This window comes from Pseudoliparis swirei, chromosome 17 (assembly GCF_029220125.1).
Source record: "Pseudoliparis swirei isolate HS2019 ecotype Mariana Trench chromosome 17, NWPU_hadal_v1, whole genome shotgun sequence".
Taxonomy (NCBI): domain Eukaryota; kingdom Metazoa; phylum Chordata; class Actinopteri; order Perciformes; family Liparidae; genus Pseudoliparis; species Pseudoliparis swirei.
In genome coordinates, this window is record NC_079404.1 from 12,133,369 (window position 1) to 12,157,117 (window position 23,749).

The window sequence follows — 23,749 nt, forward strand, 5'->3', positions numbered from 1 at the left end:
AATTCTGGTTTATTTTATGTTGTGATAACGATGACTTATGAAAGTTAATTACGAGCCAGACTAGATATCATTACTATAATCTTTTATTCTTCCAAGGCACAGCAGATGTGTTGGCAGGGCGAGAAGCTATCTGAATACATTCAGGGTGTGAATGAACACATCAAGTACACACAGAGGTTCACACTGTCACTCTCAGTGAGAGGTCAGTGACTACTACATGCTTTGTCAGCCTAAATAATGATGAAAATGCAGTTAACGTTTAGAGCTTTGTCCCGAACCATCATGCAGGGCTCTCAAGTCTCACGCATTGAGCGTGAGACTCACGCATTTCGGTCTTATCTCACGCACTCCCGCCACACATCGAATTCCTCACGCTGAAAAAACCTCTCGGCTATTTAATGCTTGAATGCAGGGGTGCTCAATACGCCGATCGATTGTTCCGCTGCAGAGCTACGACGCCGGTCTGCGCGCATTGGGATGGAGCAAAAAAAATAGTCACTAGCCCCCCCCCCCCCGACTTAATAGATTGACTTAATCAATGCCTGATGTCACATGAAAAGGTTGTTTCTGACCTCAAACCACCGGGGTCATCTCTAAAAAAAATGGGTTGATGCTTCGGAGCATTCAGACATCTGATGAAAAGCAGGAAGTTGAATGGCCGTCTGAAATAATTGTTTTTTGATAATTTCGAAGATAATAGCTAAACAGTTCAACTGTTACAGAGATACTGCAGAAACAAAGCACAATTAGTTAAAAATTTTTTTTTAGAATAAATACTTGAGCTTTTGTAAAGAGGTTTGCTTCTTTGTTTGTAATAACCTGGATTTTAATGTTTAAGATGAAGGTTACAGTGACCTAAAACAAATCCTTTGGCATTGTACAATGTTTAAGTTAAAACCAAGAACTCAAAACAGTCATAAAAACATTTCAACTCACCTTGACTTTTACTGTTATTCAAAATGCAAATGTAATGTGAAAACCTCTTACCTATTTGATCAACCTTCTTGCAGTCAACATTATTTATTGACAACCATACATTTTTGTTTTAAATATACCATTTTTTAAATTAAACTGTCCTTTGCCTAACGCCAACACTTTTAATCCAGAATACTTTTTAGTTCTTCACGTAAAAACATCACCAGGCAGCAGTGATGATGTATCTGCTTTGAATTCATAGAACTACAGTTAAGAGTGTACTCAAATAAAAGTAAACATGAAGAGATTAGAGCTCATCGGCACACACAAGACTCCACACTTGTGTCAACCTCAGTGTATAAAGCTTATAGCTGGGTGTTGTCTATAAAACAAATAATTACTGTATATACAAAAGACAATAAGATTAAACTGAATTAAAAGTAAATGTCTTCTTGGGGATAAGTATCCTAATTATATAATTTGCCTTTAGAAAATAGAAAATAAAACATTTTCATGCAAAAAATATATACCTGGGATTTAGATAAACTCTTGTAACACAACATACCAAAAATATATATTAAAAACGGTCTCTGATTGGCCCACATGTAGGTGATACCACAGTTACAGACACAGAGAACTGGAGAGTAAAGCTGAACTCCAATAAATTAAACCTGCTTTGCACCAAATCTAATGGTTCCAGGTAAAAAAACATCACCATCAGTTCCCTCTTCGAAGAAGTGCTCATGTTAACTCGTGATGAGTATACATGTCGGGAGGTGTGTGCTGTCGGTGGGATGTAAGTTAAGAGTGTTACTCTTTTCAGTGACCAGGTTTGTTTATTGGTACCAGGGAGTCTTACGCACCCAGCGAAGGGTGCATCCTGAATCTGTGCGGATCTTGATTGAGGCTGCTTCAGCTTCTCTGACGGTCTCCTTCACTGACTGCATCAGATTCTGGGCGTTATGGACCAACATATCTGTGGCCTGGTCAGGGAAACATTTAGAAGTAAAGCATTTAGGCATAAAATAACAAGACTGGTGAAACAAAATGAAAACAAGTTCTCAGTTATTCAGCAGTGGTGTAAAGTAACTAAATACATTTACTCAACTACTGTACTCTGGTACTTTATGTCTACTTCACTACTGTTCAGAGGGATGCACACATTAATGCAGCAATAATTATCTTCCAATATATCCAATACATGTTGTCTAGCATAATATTGGTTCTAATGAGTAATGCAGTGCTGTATACAGTCTTTAAAATTGTGGAATCAACAATTGCTGGTATTGAAGTGATTCGTTACCTGCTCTGACTCCTCTTCACTAATGTTTGTTCGTCCCAGCATGGTGGCTTTGACAGTCGAGAGAATCTTCAGCTGAGTACTTATGGTAGGGATTCGTTCACACACCTTTGGGAGGAGAGAGAACATTAACTTTTTTTTCTGTGCAAGACCTAAAGGGCTTTTTAGCATGTGTATGTCCTTACCTGCAGCAGGTTAGTTCTGATGCGTCTATCAGTGCACTGCTTGGCCACTTCTTTAGCCAGTCTCGTCACCTCATCTGAGGCCTTGGCGATGTCCTTAGCACACTGAATCATCGCTCGCTTGTTCCCGCTTCCACCACGAACCAGCCGAGACATTTCTGCCATTAGCAGAGCCATCCGCTTGGCTGCTGCTATGATGTCGTTACCCTGTGAGGAGAGTGGAGGGGGTTGAGGAGGAAGCAGTAAGTGCAGAGTACTTGAGAGGAGCATTGCTTTGGATAAGAGATGAGAATGCAATGGAGACATATTGGTTGAGTCGTGTTTCCACACATTTTTCTGATTACATTTTAAATGTAGGACACAAAAAATATTGTTGTCAAACAATAAAAGAATGCTGGTCCTTTGTATGAATGAATTTAGATTACAAAAGCAAAACAGGCACTACGTTAACAAGCAAAAAGCTGCATGCAGTGACAGAGCAAGTTAGCACATATTCTTCATCCCTTGTGGAAGAAGATTATTCTGAATATGATGCAGTTCTGAAGGGAGACAGTGTTGAGAACATCCACGTCGACCTGAGGCGATGCTCACAGTGTTGAAGTGATCAGTACGCACCCAGAGATTAAGAAGCAGAAGCAGGTGGTCATAACAGGCAAGCAGGCAGTCTGAACCCAGAAGTCTTTGGGAAACTATCTTTCTTGGCCTCATGGATTGGCAACACAACAGGTGACTGACAGAAGTAATAACAGCGAGAAGAGCACCTGGCTCCTCCTTTCAACCACTTCACCTCCTCATGAACAAAAGGGAGGGACTTGTGAAGCCAGTGACAGTTTATCCAAGTGGTGAAACAAACAAACTTGCCACACCAACAATGCTTGACTTTTAGTACAACCTGAGCGTGAGCATAATCGCGTGTGAACCACGTCTGAGTGTGATGCAACCACAGCCACAGCAGCTTGGAGGTTTAGTGGCAGATACTGAGCTTATCATGTGCACAGACACAGTCAGATAGTACTCCAAGGGGTGTTTCTTCATCCCGCTGAGACGTATAAATGCACCACACAAGGAGGGTGCATTTATCTCTTTGCATGCGTGGATGTGTGCATGTGTTTGTTCGGGGGTCAAAGAGCTGTTTGATCATCCCGATGACTCAAAACACTCGGAGCTGTTAACACAAGCTCTTTGTGTGTGCACTCATGTGCATGTGTGCGCAGACCTTGCTGGACCACTTGCGCGCCTCCTGGTGGAGAGCCTGGGCCGCTGCTAGCATGGGTTGATTGACAGGCTGGTTGGAGGGCATCATCAGCAGTTCGGGCTCATAGTCATCCTCACCATCAGTAAACTCATCTTCATCATCTACCTCTCTCTCCTCTACTGCCTCCTCATCCTCTGGCTGTGTGGGGTGGGAAAGTGGGGGGTTCTTTGTTGTGGTTGGAGGATCAATTGGGATGGGTAGGAAAGGGAGGGAGGCAAAGAAGAGGGGAGGAGGAAAAAAAGAGGAATATGGAAAAGAAGGGAAGGAGAAAGCCAGGAATGGCAAGAGGGAAGAAGGCATGGGAAAAGGAGGCATTTAGTGCAGTATGAGAGGCACTGGGTGAAAGAACAGAGGACAGGAGATTTACAGGAGGGAGAAGGAGTGAATACAGGCACTGTGCAGGAGAAAGGAGAAGGGATGTGAAACTGCACACGCAAGCAAAGTTGGGGGGGGGGGGAAAGAGGAAAGAGATGGTTTGTGCAGGTAGCAGGTGGATCTCGTGCCTTACTCTGAGGCAGTGGCTGAGTGGACCGTTTGTAAGGCATAACGAGGTCGAACTGTAGCCATAACCAATGCTTTGTTTTTAGGACTCTAGCACTGTGGTGGGAAACTGAGTGTGACCCAAAACCAAAAGAGATAAGGTATATTGTGTCTCTGCTTTCCAGAGACAAATCTGCTGAATAGATCATTAAACAGACGTGGACAAACTGCCGGGAGAGCTATAGAGGGGAACACACGTAGTAGCTTCTCAAAGACAGTGAGAGGACATTATTCCTGGAAAATAACAGGTTCTTTAAAAAGAAGACTTGTTCCTATATACAGTTCATACACAGAAACATACTTGGATGCACACATACAAAACATAGACACCAATGAGAGTGTAAAGAAAATATAAAGTACTCTGCAAACATAGTGCGCTTGTTCTCGGGTGGTTGGATTGTCTCTCCACAACGTTTCTATTTTGTGCATGTAAGTGTGTCAGCCATGAACAACCTTACAAGACACCACCTTGAGCCGATGACAGTTTCCCGTTCCCCTCTGAAATCTTCACTGATCTCCACATTTCAGCATCAACGTGATTTGAGGAAAAACTTGATTTAAGGACATTCACAGAATATTAGAAAGCAATTCAAGTCATGTCAACTAACGTGACGTAGGTATATCACTAACCAGATACCGTATTTTACCCAGATCTGTATTTGTACTACTGATTTTGAAATGAAACACATTTAATGGGATGAAAATGCAAACTCTATATTTCTGTGTGTGTTTGTGTGAACCGACCTTGCTTGACCACTTGCGTGCCTCATCGTGCAGCTGCCTGGCGGCCACCATCATGGGCTCGCTGAGCACCTCTCCAACTTTCTGCTCTGGGAACTCCTCATCCTTCTCCTCTGGAGGAGGGGGACGAGGCGGGGGCACCTCGCCCTCTGGCAAGGGGGGCTTGGGTGGAGCCTGCTCATCACTAACCTGGGAATCACACACATAGACCCACATATGTTACCATAGATACTGTAGTTCAGGAACACGGGATGTGTGTCACACAGGGGCATTAATGTGCCGACAAGCAGAGTGTTGCTGGTTGAAGGTTTCAGGCCTGTTTGACCTCTGATGACATAAACAATGTGCTGGAGTACAGCTGGACATCTCTGCAGCAAGGTGAGGAGTTTCTATCTCTCTTTAGATTTGAGAAAAACCAGGGAGTCGAACAACATGCCAGAGGAACTTAACAGCTGGACCAGCGTGATGAGCAGTTAAACCACTGGAAGTCAGCCAAGATATGACTTCTAGTCGGTGGTAAATTAGGCTTTGAATATTGGTATAACCTTAAAGGCTGCTTAGTGTATCCCAAGATTCCTTTTTTTGCCTTTCATACATCTGTTTGCTGAAATATATTTTAGTCTGACTGTATATAAAATCCACAATACATATATTACAATGAAAACTCGTGGTTAACTGGTTTTAAAGTATTTTAAAGTACTTCAATTGGCAGGAATAGTTTAATACTCAAAGACTGTGTGGGTGTCATTTGATCAGATTTGAATGACAGTGGACACAACTGTCATCAGATTTAGATAACAATTATTCCTGATTGACGTACTGCACAATGTGATGTCACTTATTTCAACTGAGCTCTGCCCACTTTAAGCCAGTGAGAAAAACACAAAATACAGACATTTCTCATGTGAAATCATTTTTGGTAAGTGTCGGTAGGAAGGTGGTGGGTCATTCAAATATTCACTATGTATAAAAGGAAATATGTGTGTTTGAATGCACTTGCATGGAGCTTGTCCAGGTCAGGTGGTGGAGGAGGCAAGTCAGGCTCCTGAGGTTGGAAGGCTTCTCTAACTTTGCCGACTGCAGACAGGATCCTCAGACACGAGTCCAAATAGGCTTTTTGCAGAGCTGTGGAGGGGAAAAAGAGAAACTAAACTTAACATATCTGTTTTATACAGTATCTTGAGCATGTGTTTGTGCTGTGTATTCCCTTACCTTTGTCCTGTATGTTCCCAGCCACTGCTTTGGCATCCATCACCATGGGTGAGATGGTGTGGGAAAGGATGTCTGATGCATTTTTCACTGTGTCTCTAAACCGCGGATCCTCAGAGTTATCCACTTCCCTCTTAGCCACCAACAGGACCCGATTAGCCCGTCTTGCTATGCTCGTTGCCCCGGCAACCAGCATTTGAGGCTGAACGTTTGCCATGGCAACTCGGCACTTGTCGATGTCTTTCTTGATAGCCTCCTCAGAAGCATCTAACAGAGATTTGGTGTCGATGGCTTCATCCACCAGACCTGAGGCACGCACACACACACACACACACACACACACACACACACACACACACACACACACACACACACACACACACACAAAACGTATCTCATTTGCAGTTTGTTCATGTAGTTTGGGATGTATTTGTGACAGCCTGCTGTAACACTACAGCTGCTTGGAAATGTAAAATGGTTAATATCTAAGTAGCATAAGAACTGAAAATGCTCACCAGTGAGTTTCTCCACATTGTCAATCCACTGGTTCTTCATGGTGTCAAAGTGCTCATATGCTGCTTTATTTCCAGGATTCTTCAACAAGATCCGAGCAGCGGAGGTCACCTGCACATTAACGAACATTTCAGATTGTGTGTGACAGATTCTAATCGCTACGTGTTTTAATCATTGTATGCAAACTGTGTAAGTCAGGGACACTGAAACCAACATCAGCACCTGTGGCGTGAGTTCCCTGGCATGTTTCACAGCAGCATGTATCCCCTCTACTGTACTTTTATTGGCTGCTCCCACGGCAGCAGCCTTCTCTGCAGTCGCGCCCAGCCGACCTCCGTGGGCCTCGAAGTTCCCCGCACGCTCTTCAAAAACCTACAACAAAATGAATACTGGTTTAGTTAGACTGCAGTCATACACTCACACACACACCCACACACACAGCATCTGGATGGAATAAATTCAGCACAGCCTTTTGCTCATTTCTGACCTCCCCTCTGTTGGTGGCGTCAGGTGGAGCAGTTGCAGCCACAGCAAGAAGTTTAATAGGAGTAGTGGTGTCACTGAAAACGTCAGATACCTCCTGGGTCATCACCTCCTGCATGTGCTTCCTCAGGTCCTTGTAGAAGCAGAGAGTGTTATCAGTCCACCAGGTGGAGCTCTGCACCAACACTTTAAAAATTACAAAGCATGCATCATAAAATATCGTCACCTTCCTAAAATAATGGCTTACGTCATTTTTTGACAAGAATGATTTTTTTGTCTAAATCATCTACTCGTGATACTGGTCACCTCTGGTAAAATCGTCTACATCCTCAATTGAACACATCAAATGATTCTACCCATGTAGTATAATTTATCACAATATCATTTGATCAATATATGGTCAAGTGTTTTGTGTTTTTGAAAAACCTGTAAAAATGACTTCGGACATTATTTTAGTATTATGCAAGAGTTTTGTGTGGATATACCATTTGATCAAATTGATTTATTCTAGATGTCTTGTGCATTAATTACTTCAAAATTCCCCAAAACTTGACACAGTTTGACATATTTTTTATATTAAGAAACTTTATGATCGTCCCTCGAAACGCTGTTTAGTGAACAGCACGAGTTGGTAATGACAGTGGAGTGGTTCATCGTGAGGCCGTTGAGCTACCTTCAGGCTATCCTGCAGTTGTGCGGCTGTAGCTCGTGCATGAGGGGCCTCAGCCTCGCCCCTGCCGGCCATGTCTGCCAAAGATGTCATAAGAGCCTCTGTTCGTTCACAGCGTCCAATCATATCCTGCCGATACGGGCCTAACAGGCCTCCTGCTAGCCTCCTCCCTTCTCCAACCATTCCTCTGATTGCTGCCTGACCTGGAGAGAGAAACAGGGCATATCACATCTGGACAGACAATGTCTTCTCTGTCTTTAATAAAAACCCAGATACAACAATTAATTCCTTATTTAGACATGACACATCTTTCTACTTTGTTGGTATCATTAAGTAATAGAATGCAATGGGTGATAAATGACTGTTGTTCATAGATCTTTGCTTATAAATTATAAAAGTGGTCATAAAGTTTATAGTGTTTCGATTATTTCCTCTAAGAAAGCACAACGTGGACAGGTACCTGTGTTCCACTGAAGTATCTCACACTCTGCTCCCAAAGGGAAGCATGGGAGGAAATAGGAAACATTCAAATGACAGAAGAGGGATACAGCAACAGGCATCAAACAAAGCATAACAAACAATTCAGTGCTTCCTAAATGACTAAGTAAGTGGAGTAAGTCATTCAGTGATCCACTCAGGGAGTTTAAGGAACTTGCATCAGTCACCAGCACAGTCATGTCTAGACCAACAACTAACAGTTAAATATTGAAAATGAGACACTTTGCATCCTCCTCGTGGACAACAAACAGCTCACATTGTTCAGGACTCTTGGCTGGGTGCTGCTTTGAGCAATTTCACACATTCTCCATCATCGACACAGGTTGACAAAAGGCGTAAAAGGTCAGAGCGTTTATTTTTACGAGATCAACTCTCCTGAGACACGTCATCCAACCCCTCTCACCTACTCCTCTGTCGTCCACTCCGGGGTTGTTCACCCAGTTGAGGGCCTGCTCCATCTTGCCGTCTAAAGTCACGGCAGGTTTGGTTGGTCTCATGTTGGCCACGGCCCGGTTGGTTTTGGACTGCAGGTTCAACAGCGCCGACCCAATCTGCTTTGCCAATGCACGGGCCTCTGGGCTATCACCTTTACCCCTGAGGCAGAGATTGATAGAGATATGATTTACGGAGAGACCAAAAAGGTGGAGAAGCATGTAGTGCACAAATTCATTACAGACTTCAAACCCACCAAATGTCTCACCACACCTCTGTTTGACACCACCTTAAAAGGAAATACTATCAAAGGCTGAGGCCACTTTAATGTTTGTCTAAGAACAGACACAAAGTTGATATTAATGTACTAAGGGCATTTGCATTTTTCACAGACATAAAGATCCAAGTTCAGTTCAAGGCAATATATTGTGAGTTTTTTTCATAATTGACAGATCTAAGGCCAAAAGAATAACTCAATATCCAAATAAATATGAGTTTTATTTTGTTTTCAGATTAGTCCGTTCTTATAAGACCACACAGTGTTTATAAATCTAAATAGCAAGATGCTATAAAAGTATTATCTTTCCTAGACAAGATGTGATTATATATCCTTAAAGTCTTACTGTCCCACATTTTTAGAAATGAAAACTTCAGATCCAAAGCTGGGCCATTTGATTTATTGACATATCTCTGGTTTCCTTTCATGGTCAATACAAGCAGTGGAAATGTAGTGCAGATAATATATTACAAATGGTTGCTCATCTTGTTGTGAGTCACTGAACTACAGAACCATTTAGTGAATTAATTGCTCTTAACCCGATGAACTGGCCATCAGACTGCATATGAAAATGATGTTAAATATGTTATTTTGTGGTATGAACCTTGAGTGGTATTTTCCTTTAAGGCCGACTAAGTTTTTGATCCCCAAACTGTTACTGACCCTCCACATTTAAACCATAGCCCCATTTCTTCCACACACTTATTCAAACAGAAACCTTATTGTCGGACTGATGCCCAGGGTGGACAGGCAACAACATATTTTCCAGGCAGGCATAATATGCCACCTATTCATGGCATGCTGATGCTGCAGTTTGATCCTAGAAAAAGAGTGTCTAAGAATTACATAACGTCACAAAACGTTGGTCATGCATGTGTCCATGGAAGGAAAGCTTACTGTCTGCGTAGCTCCACAAGTCTGGCGCTGAGGCCTACGATCTTACTGATGGAGCGCAGGATGTCATCCCTCTCTTTGGGGTCTTCACATAGATCGGCGATGCGCTTGGCCTCTGGTAGTAGCGCCCTGATGTTCTCCTCTCCCTCAGGACCACCGTTAGGATTAGCCAGCCAGGTCTACAAATGCACATATATGGTTTAGCTCTAATCTGATGAAAAACGCAACAGAAATCTATAAATGCAAGGATGGGAAAGGTTCATTAACATTGCAGATTTAGCCTTTAGCAGTTGCTCTTAATCACATTATCTTATAACTTAAATTATAGACATAAAAGAACAATCAAATAGAACAAAAGAGACGATAGTATTATAATAAAGCGATAGTATAAGATAATGCGGAGAGGAAGTGTCATTCACCGGGGAGAGGGTTAACATGGATGACTGTGTTGTTTTATCTGACCTGCGCAGCGTCCAGCCTCCTGGCGATGGCCTGCTTGGCATTGATGAGAGCCTCCAGTCTGCGAGCAGCACCGTCCACTTTGCCAAACAACAAGTCTAAGCCCTGTGAGCACTGGCCGGCACGCTGCACACACCCCGGGGTCGGACCCTGGCCTCTGTCATAAATGAGAAACACACAGCATGGCACACAAGATGACAACATATATGCACACAGAGAATGAAAGAAAACAGTTTAACTCACGTTATCTCATACAAACACACTACCTGGCTCGTAGATCAGCAATCTGGTCGGTCATTTGTCCCAGAGCCTTACTGGTTGCCAGAATATCTTTCCTTTCCTTCCCAGCAGACAGCTCTCCCACCTTACCAGCTTCATCCAGTATCACACACAGGGCCACCTCGCTGGGGTCTCCTGGGAACGACGTCACGCCACAGGATCACATTGTGGAATAGCATCTAAAAAGCTGATTGAGTGTTTCAGCAGTTTTACCAGTTACCTAGTTGTCCGTGGGGGTCTTTGAGCCAACCTTTAGCTTGTGCCATCTTTGACTCAATCAAAGCCAGACATCTCTTCAAAGCCTCCATATCCTGAGGGAATGAGAGAATGCATCATTGTATATAGCTCTATCAAAACTGCAGTGGGTATTACATTATAAGGTGCCGCTTTACTTCATGGCATACTGTAAATAAAGAATTGCCAGTGATGACAGAATTTTTTTAACAAAGAATACTCAAGTCATAATTTACAGCAGATTGATTTAACATAAATTACAATGTTGGTGATCAGCTTTCATGTTTATACTTCATCAGACTTTGGCTACACAAGCAATACTTGTTAGTGGGAACATGTTAGTGTTGGTTTTGATATTTTTGAGGGATTTGTCGACATTAAGATGAGTATAAAATATTACCAGCTTTTCCCTTCAAACAAAAAATCCCAGAAAAGTGCAATTATTGATGATTTACAAACATTAATAGCTGCATACGTTGTACATTATGTATCTTACTCAGTCTTTAATCAATGGGAAGCCATTATGTTCCAGCCAAATATATCTACTAAACATTGGGCTCAAACTGGCAACCCAAAAGTTACTTGTATTAATGTGTTTTTATCTGTAAAGCAGATTTAATAAGATATAATGATTTAATAACTGTAAATAGAGTTATTATAAACTCTTTATGTTATATTTAGAAATAATAATTACATGTGAAAAAGGGTAAAACAAGGCTTTTAATAAGGGATAACCACAGACTCTTTGCTTTATAACTGATGGAGCGAAAACAATATTTTTCCAACTCAGAGGAGGATGAGCTGCTTAAGTGGAAGTATTAAATACAACCCATCTATTATGGATGCGTCTGGACACCAACCATCGTATAATTCATAACCTGACTGGAGTACAGTAACCGTGTACCAGTGGATCTCCCACACACTGACAGTAAGTGCTTATCACAGCTAATACACAGAGAATGCGGTACAGCAAACACACACACACACACACGCACACACACACACAACACAAACAGACAGATCATTGTCTGAGGTGTGTGCCCAGATACATGCAGGGTTACAGGTTAGACTAGTGAAACAGATCTTAACTTTACCAGTAAAGCATCTGGTGACACAGTCTCCAACTGGCGTGGCCAAAGAAACATTTACATAAGCGTATACTCTCATCTTATCGTGCACACAGTAAACATTAGCAGCATAAGAATGAAAATACTATGATTGAACATGGATTGAACTTCTGGAGCTGGTATTGTTAAAAAAATAAACAAGTCATTCAGCTTAAAACTGAAATAACTGTCATCTGTTTCAAATAATTTGGCAAACAGATGGATATATAACAATATTGTGACACTATAGATCACATCAGCTCACAATCAGTGGACCAAAACACATAACACACTGGCAGATATGTAAGCATGAGGACATTACTTCCTTCACTCTCACACAGACACTCATGCATGCTGGAAACTGCAGAGGGGGAGAGAAACAGGCTTACCTTCTACAGGGAGGAAAAGAATGGAGGTGGAAGGTAAAGAAAGAAAAGAAAAAGAAAAACAAGGAGTTATACTATCCAGCAAAAAGAAAAAAGTGGAGACAGAAAGTAAAGAGTGAATCTTTCTGAGAGATGCTCTCTGCAGCACAGAGGGAAGTGTGGTTCGAGGGTGTGGCTGTGTGTGTGCAAACAGGCCTTTCAAAGTAAAAGTGAGTATCTGATTTAGGTATGTGGGGATTATTTAAGTACTTTTTGAGTTAAAATGCACAACACAGCTCATACTTTATTGGCCCAGGCGTCTTCATCCCACGTGGTGAGCTGTAAGACTCTTATGATCTCGTTGATTTCAGCGCTCATCTTTTCAAAGGTAAACCTTCGGTTCCTCTCAGCCTCCTCAACGCCGGCTCCTCGGCTGCTCTTAGTTGCGACGAATATCTTTATAGCTGAGGACAGAAACATGAGCACCTATGAGTACAGTCATACAAGCCATTTATTTAGCACTAGCACTAGTAGTGTAGTCTATAAAAGACGCTGTGACAAAAGTCAGCGTTTTTTCAAAAACAACAAGAAATGAGAAAGGTGTGAGCAAACCAAAAACAATGAGCTAAACTAGAACAGGCACTCGGTAGAGCGCATACCTTCGCATATCACAAGATTTGGCATTGAATTATGAACATTTTGGCATTAGTTGCATGGCAATTGGATACAAATTGACCGCGCTATGGTAAAAAGAAGATTTTGACCTTTTCATGACCTTGACCTTGACCCGATCAATCCCAAAATCTAAGCAAATGGTCCCCGGATAATAACCAATCATCCCACCAAATTTCATGCGATTCGGTTGAATGATTTTGTAGTTATGCGAGTAACACGCATACAAATAAATAAATAAATACACGGCGATCAAAACATAACCTTCCGCATTTTCAATGCGAGGGTAATAAGGCTAAATAACTCCATAGAGGGAGCTGCTGAGTCAAGTGTTACTTATCTGGGGCCTTATCACTAACCAGTAAATAATGATATAGTTATATAATCTATCTTTAACATAAAACAATTGATGCAAGATTGATGCAAGATCTGAGATTCTGAGCCTTTCTACTGCCTCTCGATGGGTTTCAACATGGCGTTGGCGAGCTGGCGTCTCTCACGATTCTAGCTGTTGGTTGATGATCTTGCCAGACCAAACTATGGGTCCATAGAGACGCTAGCAGAGGAGCGAGTGGGCAACATGTGTGCAGTCAGTCTGGCATCCCAGCAGTTAATGACTGCAATTATCAGCGTTGCTATAACAACGGTTGGATGCTTTGTGACCTGTGCACTGACCTGATATAAGAATAGGCAGCAGCTCTTTGACAGTGTTCATGGAGTTAACGAGCATTTGTCTGTGTTCTTGGTGCGTCAGCTCCTGCTGCCTCTCCTCGATCATCTTTGACATTTTAGTCATCCCTGAGGAAAAGAACAACACATGGGGAGAAGTTATCTTCCTGTGAAATTTAGAAGTTACCAAGCTCAAGCCAACCAGCAGGTAGAATGCAGCGAATCGTTGTGACCTTGGGTTTGTTAGCGTGAGCATCACAGTTTTTAACTGCACTCAAACAATCTGAGGCTGAGGGCTTCCTCCAGCGTATTCACCAACTCCAACACATCCAAACAGATCATTACTTCGCGGATGTCTGATCTCGTACAATGACATCAGTCAAGTGTGAGAAAGCCTTGGCATCAAATTTCCTCCAGCTCATTATGCCACAGTGCTCTGACAACACAATTGACCTTTTACCTCTGATGATTAATATCCTGTTTATGGTCCTGCTCTCATGGTTAAAGGACTGCGATACTTAATTAATCAGAGGAGCAGTCGGTAGTCAATTTATTTTTCTGAAGAGTCAAACAAAGGTTGATTGCACTACCAATGGTTTTTTTTGGTGGACTTTTTAAAACAGCACCACAAATGCCAAATAGTGTGATGCATTTGTAATATCAGTATTGAACTAAAGTTCGAGTTTACTGAATGTATGAGGATTTTGACGTAGATTCAGTTGCTCATAGGATTCCAATTCCGTGGTGCATTTGCTACTGATGTCAAAACAGGGCTGCAACTAACCATTACCTTTCCTATTTCTATTTAACTGATGATTAATCGCGTAATTACTCAATGTATTGTTTGGTCTACGAAATGCTAGAACATTTAGAAAATGGTCCCTAACAAGTCCATCATTTTAAAATAGCTTGTTTTGTCTGACCAATAGTATAAAGATACTCAGTTAACTGTCTCATAAAACAAAAACAATCTGCAACTTGATCACCTTATTGACTTATTCACTTCTGAAATTGACAGTTCCTCTGCTGAAGCTTCCTTAAAATAGACATTTCTGACTGAAAATATGAACTAAATACTACTAAAAATATTGTTATTATTATAATTATAACTTTTATTATTGTAACTTGACTTGATGATTCTGGCTGAAGACTTTTGTTGCTCGTCCCTCTTCTTCGTGCTGCCACACTTTTTCTGCTATCGCATATTGAAAAAAGGCCTAAATGCCCTGGACTCATCGCTCAATATTATTTTGTTGATGTGGACTCTCTTAATTGCTACTGAGTGATTCTCAGTTTTAGTCAAACTGCATCAAACTTAAAGAAAAGAAAAAAGAAAGCACAAGTAAAAGAGAAAAAATTAGAAATCTCCTTCTAACCTGGTCCCAGGTTCTTGGTGTAAGTGATGAGGTCCTCCATGGTCTCCACCACCTCAGCTACTGCCAGGTACTCTAGGATACCTTTACACACACGAATGATCTTACGCACCTAAGAGACAACACAGACATAAGCACAAGCAGAAAATGAATTCAGGGATAAAACAATGTCTGATATTGACAGTTAGAGACACACTTCTTTGTTACTAGAACACAAGTAAATATATGCATGAGTTTTTCTAAGACAGTGTTGAAGTTACTATGTTCTTTGTGTGGTGGCTGTGTGTAGGTTTGTGTGTGTGGGTGTCTGTGGGGGGCGTGTGTGTGTGTGTGTGTATAGTATCACGTGCCCAATGTGATTCCACTTAGTACACACAGACCCACACACACACATCCACACACGCTACCAGCTTAATCCTAACCCTTACCATAACCGTAACTTAGCTTTACCCTAACATTAAACTAGGTCTTCACCCTCAAATGTAATGATTTACGTTATGGGGACGTGTATTTAAACAGATTTATGTCCCCCCACACACACACACACTTACAAAAACACACACACACACACACACCATGCATACTGGTGCATACCATATCCTCACACACAAACACACATCCTGATTTATGACAGAGGGAAGTCATTTGATCTCAGTGATTAGATTGGGCTTCGTTTGAGACTCTTAAAGACTTGCTCTAAGGCGAGTTCCTCCTTCCTCTGTGCAGCTATATAAAGCTTTATTTCCCTGAAAGATACCACACCTCTGAAGTAAGAGTGATTCTCAGGTCACACATGCACACACACATACACACACACACACACACACCTCTGCTTCATCAAAGGTAAGGAGCAGGTCGGATGTTCCAGACAGTATCCCTCTGGATCCATCAATCAGGTAATCTCGTGCAGGAACAGAGTATGGATCTGCCTTTAGCATCTGAGCTGCCTGGGCGAGTTTAGAGCTCGAATTCTCCACCCTGAAAATACACAGCTGGCTTAAGACAAGCAGCATAAATGCATTTACGAATCACATAAATATATATCGCTTTGTAAATCAAATAGATTAGATCCAATGTCTCGAAAAGAAAGCCATCTGCCCCTCTCTTAAATAAGATGCTCTTCTGGTAACCAGAGATGGTTATAAGAACACACATAGGGAAGAGCACCAACTTTGGAGAGATGTTTCTGTTTAGTTTTGCATTTTAAAGTTTACTTCATCCATATAAAGAGAGACAAAGCTTTGAATGTCCTGTAATTAAATCTGGGAGTCAGAGTGTGTTGTGTTTGGAATAATGTATCCAGTTAAATTCAGTTAAATCTGTCAATATCTCCTTAACAATACTAGAGTGGTGAACATAATAATGAGCTTAACCTGAAGATGGATTTGAAGAGCACTTGAATAAACCATGTCCCTCCTCTTTCTGACCTCCCATTGGTCAGGGTATCCATGGCTGCTGGTTCATCTAAATTTAGGCTGGTTCACATTCCCGCACACCCCTTTCTAAGCCCTGTGAGTGAGATTTATAGTGGAGCTGCATACATGTGCGAGTGGGCCTGAGATAGCAGTGTGTGGATCTGCTCGAGGTCTAGACCTCTTTTTTCATTATGCAAATTGAAAAACAAGCAACAACAACAAGGACATGAGGATAAAGTGGAAAAGGGTTATATAAAATGCACAGTAAAGGCATATATACACACACACACACAAACAAATGTAACACACACACAGGCAAGCAAACACAGCCAGATGTCAAAGTTGCAGGATTGCTGAGTGGCAGCTCTCAGAGTTCATGTCAGCTCTCTGGATGCAAGCTGGAGAACAACAAACAACAAACAGCCTCTCAGCGGTCTGGATGCGGGCGGCAGGAAAGTCGCCCGGGCTTCAGATGTGGCTCTTTGTTGCAGCTGGGAACGCAGCCACACTTCCCGACATTAAATAGTTCACTATCTACTGAGATGAAGTGGAACACTTACATACTTGTGTCACTCTATATTTCTGTGAGTGACTGTGGGTGAGAGAGGGACAGAAGGGATAACCTGTGCTTCAGAGTCAGACTTACTTAATGAACGCAGGAGGCATGTCTCTCTTCATCACCTGGTCCTCGGTGGTTTGAACGGTGTCCTTGCCCACCTTAAACACACACACACGCACGCATACGCACAGAGATGGATTATTGTATTATCATTAGCTGCAGCGACACAGGAAATACTATTCGTGATCACTATTAATAGTCTGAGGGGTGAACGGGTGTGTATCAATTCACACCTATTTCAACCCTACGTGCACATCATATCTTTAAAGCTTCGAGGACAGCAGCTCGGGCTCTGGTCGGATCGGACGTCTGTTATTCTATACATGAGGGTCACGGGAAACATGTTTGTGCTGCTCTAGTCATCTACAATTTTAAAGAGTGTAACAACTTTCCACATGAAATCAGGCACACATTGTATTCATCAGCTGGTACATGTATATGCTCTATTTGTACTGAACAAATAGAAGTTATTGATTATTCTATGAGAGTAGCTATATTTTTTACATCCCGGGTTTGTATTTGTAGAGAGAATTTTTATATTATTTTATTGCAAAGAAACATGATCACCTCCATGGTGATTTTAATATAAATATCACATTTTCCCTGTTTTGTTACAGAAAACACATAAATCCCTTGCATACAGAAAGAGTCACAGTGGGTAACATGCATGCACATGCACACACACACACACACACAAACAAACAAATAGGTGACACTGCTTAGGTCTTCTGCAGATGTTCATATGTTGATGCAGCTGGCTGAGAAAACACATGTCTCGAAAATGTTGGCTCTTACACACAAAACACATCTTGCAACACACAAGAAAGCACCCACCCACACACACACACACACACACACACACACACACACACACAAATACACACTGCAACTAGAACGGGCACTCGGTAGAGCGCATACCTTCGCATATCACAAGATTGGGCATTGAATTATGAACATGTTGGCATTAGTTGCATGCCAATTGGACAAAAATGTATCGTGCTATGGTAAAAAAAGATTTTGACCTTTCCATGACCTTGACCTTGACCTTTGACCCGATTGATCCCAAAATCTAATCAAATGGTCCCCGGATAATAACCAATCATCCCACCAAATTCCATGTGATTCAAGAAGATTTGACCTGTTCATGACCTTGACCTTTGACCCGATCGATCCCAAAATGTAATCAACTGGTCCCCGGATAATAAACAATCATCCCACCAAATTTCATGCGATTCGGTTCAATACTTTTTGAGTTTTGCGAATAACATGCATACAAATAAATAGATAAATAAATAAATAAATAAATACACGGCGATCAAAACATAACCTTCCGGCATTTTCAATGCTAAGGTAATTACAGTGAGATGATGCCATCAGTCTCTTGCTGCTGCATCGATGCAAGTCAGTTAATAGACTTTCTGGCTCCAGAGACTCAGGATGCCGCCATCACACATTCACCAACACAACACTGAACCACTTTGCCGTTACAGTCATTTATGCTGCTGAAGACTATTTTCATCTACATTAAAATAAAGCAAGACAAGCTATTTCAGTCAATGCTATTATGAGTACTATAAGACATCAATAATGAATGTTATTATCAGTGACAGTATTCTGGTATTCTTTAAAAAATCAAAGCATGAATTTGAACTCCAACACCAGTAAACCGTTACTCTATTATTCAATATCCAACTCCAACAAAGACACCAGCAACATGCAACGATAGGACTAAGATAATTAACTTTTACACATAAATAAGCTGTAGTTCATGATCATTTCATCCTTTAGAAATTAAAAGTATACATTTGCATTCTAATATGGTCACCTTCTCCATCAATGAAAATCTAAATCCGATACAGTATGTCTGGCAGTGTTGTACGAATAAAAGTTGACAAACTGCAAAAAAAATGATACAAATATCTGAAGGCCTAAATATAGCTTAGTAAATGTTGTTTACAAACTGCAGGGAGTTTTTCAGCTCTTAACTGTGAGGAATGCAGCTTGACAAGTAGAGTTTGACCTGATGACGCACCCACGAGTCCCATCAGGTGACGGTTCAGCTCCAGAGTTTCTTGTTATCAGCAAAGCTTGGCATCGATTATTCAATACATAATGAATGAGAAGTGAAGTGGTTTGCTGGACGCACTGACAGCGTGATGTGTGTGTTGTTGTTCAACTCAAAAAGTGTGACTGCTTCAGCGGGAAACAGACCGCTGTCAATCAACGTTGTCAGAACACAATTAGTCTGAGCTCGGGGCCTCGATGTGGCTACAGCTCTCCTCAACATATTTCATGGAATCAGTCCAATCAAAAAAATAATGGCAGAAGTCATTATTATTTTATTAGATAATGTAATCACAACGTCTGATGTTCAGAGTTAGCTGTTGCATACAGACCCTGCTCTGACTTTCATCATTTCCTGTCAGCTTTCTCCTGCCTATCAAATCAAGTGAACGAGTAATGTTAGGATATTCAGAAAAGAGCAATCTACACACATTTAACATATGGCCATTTAAAGTTATTATAAAACACAAAGCAACATTAGTCATTTGTCACGGTTGTGTCCATCTCCAATTCACTCTATTTTTAGCTCTATTTTGGTCTCCACAAAGGAAACATATGAGGGGAATATATGATTCTTTAGCTAATAAAAGTATTCATCGGTATATTAACTAACTTTTGTTGTTTGCTGTTGAGTGTACAGCTGCCTGCTGAAAAAAAACCTGAAAGCATGTTGTTACACAATGAGCTGAAAGATGCTAACACTCTCTGTGGAGCTGAAGGGAGCTACATAGTTCGGTGATGATTCTCTGAAGGTGACCCTTTTCCTAGTACACATTGTTGTTTAATCCATTATTCAAACAGAAATGTCGGTTAGTGCAGTGTCAAAGACGTACCTAAATGACTTATTTGATCCTTAATGACATCATTGAGCAATTAATCGACATTCTGTCATTTAACTAACCAATTTATCATTTCACCATTTAAGAACTTAAGAACACAATTCAGAAAGTGTATATAATTATTTCATATGTGTGTGTGTGTGTGTGTCTGTGTGTGTGTGTGTGTCTGTGTGTGTGTGTATGTAGGGGGTTGAAGGTGGGACACTTGTCCTCCCTCACAGGGTGCCGGAGTCACACTGAAATTGGGTATCCCCCCCCCCTCCATCCCTCCTCTCCTTTCCTCATTCTGCATCATGCTGTTCGAGTTTCAGTCGGCAATTTTACTCCTCGCATCCCTCTTCTCCCTCTCCCTCTCTTTCTCTCTCCAGCGTGTGGTTACTTCACTCAACGGTGAATCTATTTATTCCTTCCTCCCCCTCCCCCAAGAAATACTCAGGATCTATGTTGACTCCTTCAGTAGCAGATACTTCACAACCACCACTGAGGCCGCTCTTTGTCATCCGCACAACTTTGGCAAGCTCACACTTTCAACCAAACAGCATCCTTCATATCTTTAGTCAAATCAGCGTCCGGGCTCCACCTCTGACAGATTGAGACTGACACCATTTTGTGTGTGTGTTTAAGTGTCTCAGTGACCTAGATTTGAAGTACCCCCCACTGCCAGCCCACTCTGGATGGGGTAATTGTATCAGTGTGCAGTGGGACTCTTGTGGGGATATTGTGGCATGTTGCTGTATACTGTGTTATATCTTAGCTCAAACTGCACACGTGTAGGAATGAATCAGCTTTCTAAAATAAAGCATGTCGCCTCAGAAGCGCATTTGCGTTTAGGGTGTCTTTTACTTCTTCGTCAGTTTACCTACCCAGCAACCATCCAGTGCTGATTTCACAAGCTGTTCTCAAGCACCTTTTGTGCTCTCTTTCAACACCTTCTTGTAACCCACTTACTCTCTGTGAACTCTCACTATTTCAGTAAACTCCACGACTGCTTCTTCAACTGTGTATGTTGGCAATTCGCTGTGCTGCTAGACAGAGTGTCTGAGAGCAGAGAATAGTTAATGCTGGGAAAACCCAGGATCTGAACGTCACCTTTATTGTGTTAATATTTGTATCCTCTATCTTTAAAGCATTTCCTCTGTCTGACACCTTCCAGTGTCCCAGTGTCCTCAGCCCTTGTATCTCTCATAGCCATGCGTCTCCATTATCTGAAACCCAGCAACATGCCTGTGGCTGCTATTAGCCTCCTTCTGCTCACTGTCTGGATGGATCAACTGAATGGATCAACGTGGACAAGCAGAGAAAGCGAGAGAGATTGGGAGGTGTGCCCGGTGGCAATGGGATATTAACAACTCGTGCTGCTGGATGGACTTGCATAAAAGGAGGATTTTCGTATCGGCCACTGCGTTAGAGTTCACACTGAATAGCCATTTTCATTATCAGTTAATGAGATATTTATCAAAATGGTCTTCAGTGTCCTTGCACAGGGAAGCAGCACTTTAATGTGACAACTATTTAAACAATAAAAATGCCTTAGTCACTATAAAATATTTGAATGGAACGATTTATACAGCAGACTATCCAATCACATGCGATATTTCCAAACTACTGCAAATCACCTCAGATAACTGAATGGATTCTGCAACCACAAAGTTTGTATGTTTGGGTGGACTGGCTCTTTAGAATTCACCAATAACTTAAATTCAGGATGCATTTGTAGGTTTTGCAGCGCACGTTTTAAATAATGCTTTTCATTTGTTTGTTGTTTGTTTCAACTGAGCAAACAATGGAATATATTCCGGCCATTCATATCAAATGAGGGTCAACTCTGACTGCAAAATATTGATAATCTTCTCAGAAGATTTAAAAAAAATCAAAATATTTGTTTTACTTCAAAACTCTTCTGATCTATTTGTACACATATTCATGTGTAGTTCAGTCCTTTCCAAACGAGCAATCAAGGTCCCCTGCATCCCAGCATCATATCAAACAGTTTGAAACACTATTTAAAAAAGGAAATCCAAGTGAAAACAAGTACAGAGCACTAAGGGGATTTGCCTCATCAATATACAGCAGAATACAACACAAACGTATAAGGGCGCGGGCAAAATGCAACCACCCAACAGCTCCTCCCAAGTCTGCCACACTCCTAACAGCTTTTGTGGCATGCTGTCTGAATAAGTCTGCTCCACCAAGTCGATGATTATAGCATATTTGAAGTGTTTGCTTCTGTCTGCTGCTGATTTCTCCTGAGTGAGTGAAGCCCGGTGGCCCCGACATCAATAACAATGACCCGGACCAGCATTAATGATGTGGGCCATATTGATTTCTACAATCAGATCTTTCAGAAGAGACATTATTGTCTTGTCTTTTTCTATATGTAAGGACAATTTAGACTCGGAGACAGAGAAGAAATGAGACAGAGGAGGAGAGATGGGAGTGGTAAAGTAGAGAGGTCGAAGGTGCGAGGAGAAGAGAGAACAGGGAGGAAAGTGTAGGAATGATGAGGGGAGAGTTGGGAGTCTGATAAATAACCACAGGTTGCCATGGGTGTTATGAATATAAAGTCATTGTCCTACTATAATATATCTCAGTTTATTGATAAGTGACAATTCCCTCTTTGTTGATCATGCAGTATGAGCGTCAGTATTTATGTATGTATGTATGAGAGAGAGAGAGAGAGAGCGAGAGCGAGAGAGAGAGAGAGAGAGAGCATCCTGTTAATTTAATCAGCACTCGTTTATTTCGCCCCACACACTTCATTGAGCTCATGGGGCCATATGATTACCACACAGGGTAAAGTTTGACATGCTGCAAAAAAAATGACAGTTAAAAAATCTAGGTTGCTTCAGAAGCTCGTGGAACACGTATGTGCGTCAGCAGGGTGTTTTGTCATTTTAATGGCGACCAAAGAAGATCAAGATGGGATTGCTATAAATCTATCTGTCAGCCACATGGCTCACTGTTCCGAGAGCGCTGCACGACAGTGTGATGACCTACTGTGGTAATCATCTATTATTGATTGCATGCTAGCCGTACAGTCAGACCAGCTACTGCCAGTTTGTCTCCACAAATGCCGAGTTGAGGTCTGGATGCTCACACTTTGACGGCTTTTAGAGACCTGACGCGCTGGATCAATCAAACTCGGGACTCACCCGCACAAGGTTGCTGACTGCCGCCTGCACCGCGGCCACCGGCACCGTCAGATCTGGGATGGCTTTACCATCCACCTCCCCCTCCTCGTGCATGATGACCAGGTGGGAGATCTGCTGGGCCACCGGCTCCAGGATACTCTCGATGGTCTTGGTGTGAAACACCGGCATCGTGAACGACTTTTAACGCAACCCCAATAGAAGAAAAGGCGGCTGGTCGCTCCAGCACTGAAGATCCCCCCTTCTCTCCTTCCCTCTCCTTCGCTCTCCTCCCCTCTCCGCTCTTCACTGACACCGACAGGAGGACAAATCCCGAGAGGTCAGTCCAGCCTCTGAGACGAAATCCTCACGCGTCTCTCCTGCCGGTGAGCACCTCGGTAAGGCTGGACTCGGACGGTCGGTGTCCTCCGGTGGGAGCGACCCAAATCGTGACAGAAGGAATCACCGCCCTTCGCCCAATCACAGCCCAGGAATACAGCTGCCAAGCGGGTTGATGTACTGACGCTTTGCCGGCGCCCACACGCACGCTAAAAACGTCAAGCACACGCACATACACGTACCCTGCCAGTGAAAGCGCTTCCCAAATTACGTCATGCA

At 42.1% G+C, this 23,749-nt stretch overlaps 1 protein-coding gene across 7 annotated transcripts; it reads right to left on the reverse strand.

Annotated features, from left to right (window-relative positions):
- Positions 1–65: 65 nt before the first annotated feature.
- Positions 66–23,547, reverse strand: LOC130207611 (vinculin-like). Of its 7 annotated transcripts, none has more exons than XM_056436267.1 (23): positions 23,156–23,540; positions 17,128–17,198; positions 15,894–16,044; positions 15,070–15,178; positions 13,700–13,822; positions 12,656–12,816; positions 10,868–10,958; positions 10,635–10,782; positions 10,372–10,525; positions 9,913–10,088; positions 8,710–8,900; positions 8,269–8,295; positions 7,812–8,011; positions 7,143–7,271; positions 6,878–7,027; positions 6,658–6,766; positions 6,146–6,448; positions 5,934–6,058; positions 4,937–5,122; positions 3,614–3,790; positions 2,401–2,604; positions 2,219–2,323; positions 66–1,898 (listed from the first exon to the last, which is right to left on the reverse strand). In XM_056436267.1, exons 1-23 carry the CDS (start codon positions 23,321–23,323, stop codon positions 1,752–1,754), a joined length of 3,405 nt encoding a protein of 1,134 aa, XP_056292242.1. In that variant the 5' UTR covers positions 23,324–23,540; the 3' UTR covers positions 66–1,751. The 7 variants fall into 7 exon arrangements, with proteins under 7 accessions (XP_056292242.1, XP_056292240.1, XP_056292244.1 ...); XM_056436265.1 differs by having other exon boundaries at positions 3,614–3,817; XM_056436269.1 differs by lacking the exon at positions 3,614–3,790 and having other exon boundaries at positions 23,156–23,541.
- Between the last annotated feature and the right edge of the window lie 202 nt (positions 23,548–23,749).

Coding starts and splice junctions, on each gene's coding strand:
- LOC130207611 (XM_056436265.1), bottom strand. CDS start 23,323: ATGCCGGTGTTTCACACCAAGACCATCGAGAGTATCCTGGAGCCGGTG. Junction 12,817..13,699: donor GCTGCCTATTCTTATATCAG/GTCAGTGCACAG, acceptor TTCTGTCCTCAG/CTATAAAGATATTCGTCGCA. Junction 1,899..2,218: donor GTGAAGAGGAGTCAGAGCAG/GTAACGAATCAC, acceptor TTCCCTGACCAG/GCCACAGATATGTTGGTCCA.